This window comes from Apaloderma vittatum, unplaced genomic scaffold (genome assembly GCF_000703405.1).
Source record: "Apaloderma vittatum isolate BGI_N311 unplaced genomic scaffold, ASM70340v1 scaffold26103, whole genome shotgun sequence".
NCBI lineage: Eukaryota > Metazoa > Chordata > Aves > Trogoniformes > Trogonidae > Apaloderma > Apaloderma vittatum.
The window spans coordinates 20,884-27,003 of record NW_009706780.1 but is presented as its reverse complement, the minus strand read 5'-3'; the positions used below and the strand labels follow the sequence as shown (position 1 = coordinate 27,003).

Here is a 6,120-nt window from a genome sequence, read left to right as displayed (position 1 = left end):
AGGACCAACCACTCCACCGCCAGCAGCATCCGCAGGCATCGCCGCCTCCAGCGTTTTCGGGGGGGATGGCTTCACCCTTGGGGGCTCCACACAACATCCAAGCTCCGAGCTGATCCCCGGCAGCGCGAGCAGCCAGGCCGTTACACAAACGTTACACGCTGACCTACTTGCCCAGGATCACCCAAGGTAACCGCTTTCACAAGGAGCCCTGCGCCCAGATCCCCTCTCCTGGCCCATTTAGCCAGCGGGACCGGGGAAACACAAGCTGATGGAAGTCTGCTGGGATGCTAAGTACTGGATTATTAATATTCTGGACAAGTACTTCAATACTGAAATGAGGATTTCTGCTAGCTTTTTATTGCCCTGACAGCATGAGAGCCCTGTGAGAGAGCGCGCAAAATAAAGCGGAAGAAAAGCTCCCAGATGAAGGGGTTTGCAGGGCTGGAAGTCAACATCATAATTTTAAGTTGTTTACTGCAAATACACTCAACCGCCAGCGAAACGCAGCGTGGTTTCCTTTACATCCGAGCTCCAGGAGTTATGTCAGCCAGCAGCCCGCTAGGTGAATAGAAAAGCACAAATAAATGTGACAATCCATTTTATCCAAAGGGAAGGGGCAAAAGATCCTTTAGATAATCCCAACCAAACACAACAGCGTAACCTAGCTGGGATACAAATAAGAGAGAAGATGAACAGCGAGTAAGATAACTTTTTTTTTTTTAAAACTTCCCCCCTCCTTTACAAAGCAAGGCACCTGGAAATTGTAGAACAATTTAAAAAAGAGACTCCTAGGCACCCAGAGATTTTTACAACACACTAAACGAGCTGTTTTAGCTTACAGCAAGATTGTTCTGCAGCAAAGCCTGTCATGTAACTCACCGGCAGCAAATTAGGCCCCTATTAAATCGTGTTTGTGGTGATTTTTCAAGGGGAGGAGAATGGAGAGGGAAAAGAGGCGAAGCAGAAAACAAAGTCCACAAGTACTTACATCCACAGAGCACTCAAAAATGGTGTCATCCAGCAAGACGACTTTGCAGTACATGTTTCTGTGCCTTTTTACTGCTTTCTGGGCAGCTTTCAAATCCTTCTCCGCTTTGGTCTCCGGCGTCTCTTGTTTCGGCTCTGGCTTGGCGTGCTCCTCCTTGGCTTCCTCGCCTTCCTTCTCCCCGAGGTCTTTGCTCTCCGGCTCCTGGTCCTCCCTCCTCTCCTCCTGTGCAGGCTGAAACCCCCACATCGCCCAAGTTGCAATTTTAGATGTGTCAAGCAAAGGAAGAAAAATAAAAATCCCCATCCCATGAGACTGTAGGGCTGGGATCTCACCCCAGAATTAGTTATCGAACTTAAACGTGCAACCCGGGACCTGGAGCAGCAGCTCGGGTCAGGAAAGTAACGATGTTCATTTTTAAAGCCCTTTGAGTTGTTCTCGAGGCTTCATTTAATAAAAAATTAAGGAAAGGGTTGATTAGAGGAATCAGGGCAGATTGCATCAAGCAGATCTTCATGGTCTTAACAACAGCACCCTTTGGGCTGGTGAGTTTTTCCCTCCTGGGTCAGGCACCCACTTGCCACCCTGGGTGCCGCACTGGCCCCCGGTACAACCACAGTGGCATTAAAGGAGGGGGTCAGCACTGAGTTTTCTTGCTCAGTTGTTTACTGAAACGCTTTTCGAGCCAGTTTAGCTCACGAAAATAGCAGAAAGAAATGCAGTTTGGGGACAGGAGGAGGAAGGAAGCCGGATTTTTCGTTGGGTTGGGTTTTTCCCTCCCCTCCGCTGCCATTTCAGCAGGTTAAACGAGTTCACGGCTCGCTCCGACAACTGCTGGAAGTGGCTCGGCGCAGCCGGAGCGCGCAGCCGCGGCAGAGGAAGAGCCAAAACCCTGTCTTGTCAGCCCATCGCATCTCATGAAATCACACCCAGGCACAATCCACACGGAGGTATTTAAAAACTAAATAATGTCCACAAGCTGCTGACTTCTGTTCCAGCAGGGCCGGGACAATCGGGAGCAGGGAATCAGTCAAAGCTCGTAATGCCCGTGGGTCAGCATTTATCAAACAGGCAGCACCCTCGCGAATGCTTGCGCAGCAGAAATATCTGCCGAGTGTCACAGTTCAAAAAGCCACTGACGTTGACCTAAAATAAGAACTAGGGGGGGGAAAAAAAAAGGGAAAAAAAAAGGCACGAACGCTTCGTCTGAAACAAGCAGACCCTGGTGAAGGAAGGCTGAGGGTCCACGCTCACACGCGCTCAGAAGCAGAAAATCGAAGTTCAACAGAGACACAAATCATGCATTTGTCCTTGAAGACGCAATTTCTGGGCTGAAATTGCATGAAAAATTACCAGCCTCTTGCCTTCCTGCTAATCCCAAGCCTCAGAGCTAAAAAATCACGAGCAGGGGTCATCCCGTGATTCTCCCAGGCTCAGAAATTTGAGAGAAGACAAAGGTGTCACCTACCTTCTCTGTAACGTTGTCACTTGAAGGATTTACAATTACTGCCTGCAGTTGGCAAAGCTCTAACATTAAGAATTGCTCCAAAAGCTGTAAGTAACACCTCTCTGGAGCCCACTCAAAATTTAGGGCAGTAGGGTAAGGAATTCAGGTTTTACCACGAACGCTCAATGACTCCAGCAACACACACAGAGGAACGAATCCTCACCCTGGGGACCAGTGAGAGAGGGCATCCGACACCCCGAACCAACCACCAACTGCACCTTTGTGAATGTCTCCCCATGGACGTCTCTGCTTCTGCTCTTAAAACTTAAAATTTTGCATGAAAAATGACCTTGGTTGTAAAGAGGAGACATCAGACGGCTACATGGGGCTGGGCTCAGCCCACGTGCTGTGCAGAAATCCCTGTCTACACGAGGCATAAGCAGAAAATATCTGTATTTGGCAGGCTCAGCACCAGCCCGGACCGAGCAGATGACCAGGTCGTGAAACGCCACGCTCGCACTCCTTGAAGCTGAAGGAATCCTCTTCCCAAATCCACGTCCTCTTGCAATCTCCACCCGAGGCCACTTACCCACCTTTTCACCCTGCACACACCGAGGACATCCCCAGGGGCAACCGCTCTGTCACGAATTATGGATTTGAACCCCGGTTCTGCTGTGGCTCCCCACGGCACAGCAGAGCAAAGAGCCACCACAGGGCGTTTTAAGCGATGCCCTGATGTGTGAGCACAATTTTGGGAGCAGGTACTTCACAGACCGGTTTGATACAGGAATGCAAGCGGGGGAAGGACACGATGCACACAGGGGGCTGACAAGAGCCCTTTTAGCATCTCCCGAGTTTTTCTGATCAAGTTTAACACGCCAGGGCACGAAGCTTGTCAAGTTTTGGCTAAAAAAAGACACGTTTTCAAGGCCAGAGGGGAGCACTGCACACAGAGCAGGGTTTTTACCTGTGTCTCCGCGCTGCTTAAGGAATGGAGATCCAGCGACGGATCGGTTTTGAGCTCAGGCTCAGGAGCTGCAATCGGGGCTTTCACCAGGATGTCTTCATCGGGGCTGGCTCCTAAGCCTGGCTCCTTCTGGTCTCCTCCCGCCTCTTTAGGAGCATCACTGTCTTTGTCCTCTTCGGACACCTGAGACTTGGGCCTCCTGAGAAAGGACGAGAAGAGGCGGGAGAGACCCCGGCCCTCGGAGGTACGTCGCTCCTTCTTGCTCTGCTCCTCGTGCGTGGGCGTATCGCCGTTGGAGGCCTTCTGCTTCTGCCCCGCCACGGGCTGTCCCTCCGACGGCTGCCGGGCCCCTTCCTCCAGGGAAGCCTCTTGCTTTTGTGTTTCAGCAGCTCCTTCCTCCTCCTTGGTTTGCTGCTGCTCCGAGCTGTCGGCTTCTGCCGCTAAACTCTTCTCTGTTGTCATGATGGTGCTGGAAGAGAGGTGGGAAAGGTCTCAATCAAGAGCGTTCCAACACTCAAGCCCGCGTTGAAGCTACTGAAGCACAGACACGCTACATTCACCAGCCACACCACCCCGTCTGCCAGCTCCAGCCTACAAACTCATCGAGAGGAAAATCAGTCATTTTGCTAAGGTTTGCTTGGATAGAAACAGCTCTATCGACGTTTGCCCATGCTCCTTCCACCATTTGGACAGCGCCAACTCCAAACCGCCGGCACAGGTCTGCAGCCTGACAAGAGCGAATGATGCAAACACGGAACCGAGATTAGGGAAAGGGGAGGAGGCGGCACAGGGGCGTGCTCCTTCTCCTCCTCCAAGACCCTGCTCCCCTCTGGCAGCGGGAGCAGAGCAGACGAGAACCACCAAACCGTTCAGGGTTGGAAAAGACCTTTAAGGTCATCAAGCCCAAACGTACGAGGACGTGACCCGGCAACCTTCCTCCTACCGCCCCATGCCAAAAGCCCAGGTGGGCTGCGACGGCTCGTGGCATCACCACATCCCTCTCCGCCACCACAACCGGAGGGAGAAACCTGCCCAAGAGTCAAAAATCGCACGGCCACAAATGTGAACAGCCGCTCGCTTCTAAATAGCCCTGCAAGAGGCCACAGATCCTCACCGTGAACTCAAAAAGGGGTCAAGGTTATCTAAAGATGAGGAACCACACTGCTGCTCTGCCCGGGACTCATCAGTGTCCATCAGCCACGTCGATCTGCGCAAGGCAGGGCTGGTGGAGCCGAGCAGGCTTCGGGATTCGCGAGGTCTTTGCAAACGCACCCTGGAAAAATGTGAAATGAAAAGGCTTCCAAACAATCTCCGTAACGGAGAGCAGATTTCTTCAGAGCCTGCCCTATTAAGCTGATGCAATGTTTATTTCAACTTTAGCCTGGGCTGTTGACACAAAAAGATGGAAATCACATGAGAAGAATATCTATTTAAGGTATAAAGAGGACCAAAATAATCATGCTTTAGAGAGGATAGAACTAATCTTTGTGCGTTGCATCACATGCAGCTGCAGCAATAAATTGCCACTGCTTACCCAGAGCAAATAGCATATAATCCAATATGCCTTTCAATCCCCCGGCCCAAGCCTCGGCGTACAAACAGTTGCTCAAAATACATACGTAAAACCAAGAAACATTTCGAGATTTCACCCTCCTACATATTATTGCATTCAACAATTTTAATTTAACTCATCCCCACTGCCAAAACAACCAGAGTGCTTGGAAGAGGAAAGTCCTCCCAGCTCTTCCCTCGCGTTTAATGCGAAAGCTTAACGTTGCTCCTAATGCTGTGGGTTAAAATGAAGCAGCGTTAGAGACGTTCCGTGAACTTTCTCCAGCAATGCAAATTTTTTCGAGGTTTGGTTTAGTTTGGGGTTTGTTTTGTTGTTGTTGCTTGGGGGTTTTTTTTGCAAGGAAGGCTTTTGGGAAAGCAGGGATGAGACCCCACAGGGTCTGTGCTCCCCTCAGAGCGGTGTCAGGCTTGGGACAGGCTCCCTGACCTCTTTTCACTTGGACGTAGCCCCACCAGCCAGCTTTGGAGATGGGCTGCAGGGCTCCTTTTAGCCCGGTCTCCTACCGAAGCCAGGTTTGCCCTACACACCATCTCCTCATCAGCTGCTCTGGGTTTCCCCAAATCCAATTTCTGGGTTTCTCCAGACCCGATTTCTGGGTTTCTCCAAACCCGATTTCTGGGTTTCTCCAGACCCGATTTCTGGGTTTCTCCAGACCCGATTTCTGGGTTTCTCCAAACCTGATTTCTGGGTTTCTCCAGACCCGATTTCTGGGTCTCTCCAGACCCGATTTCTGGGTTTCTCCAAACCTGATTTCTGGGTTTCTCCAGACCCGATTTCTGGGTCTCTCCAGACCCGATTTCTGGGTTTCTCAAGACCTGATCTCTGGGTTTCTCCAGACCTGATCTCTGGGTTTCTCCAGACCTGATCTCTGGGTTTCTCCAGACCTGATCTCTGGGTTTCTCCGAGCCTGCACTGGCACCTGGTGCACCAAAGACATCTCAAGGCCCCGTGCCAAGCAGACGCAGAGGTCAACAGTTGGGCTCGATGTTCTTAAAGGTCTTTTCCAACCTAAACAATTCTTGATTCTATGTGCAGATAACCACACTGCGTTGGTTCTCCTCCCCCAGCGCTTTGCTCAGAAGAACGGGACAGCTTGCCATAGCACAACCAAGGCAGCAAGAGCACCTGAGGGCAATTCTCCAAAACGC

At 51.1% G+C, this 6,120-nt stretch overlaps 1 protein-coding gene across 1 annotated transcript in view; it reads right to left on the bottom strand.

Annotated features, from left to right (window-relative positions):
- Positions 1–3,861, bottom strand: part of LOC104271305 (protein 4.1-like) — a gene marked incomplete at its 3' end in the record, with an annotated part of 14,874 nt that extends 11,013 nt beyond the window's left edge. The window contains 2 exon segments of the mRNA XM_009865931.1: positions 989–1,219; positions 3,400–3,861. Of these exon segments, the coding sequence (XP_009864233.1) occupies positions 989–1,219; positions 3,400–3,861 (693 nt within the window).
- Positions 3,862–6,120: the final 2,259 nt, after the last annotated feature.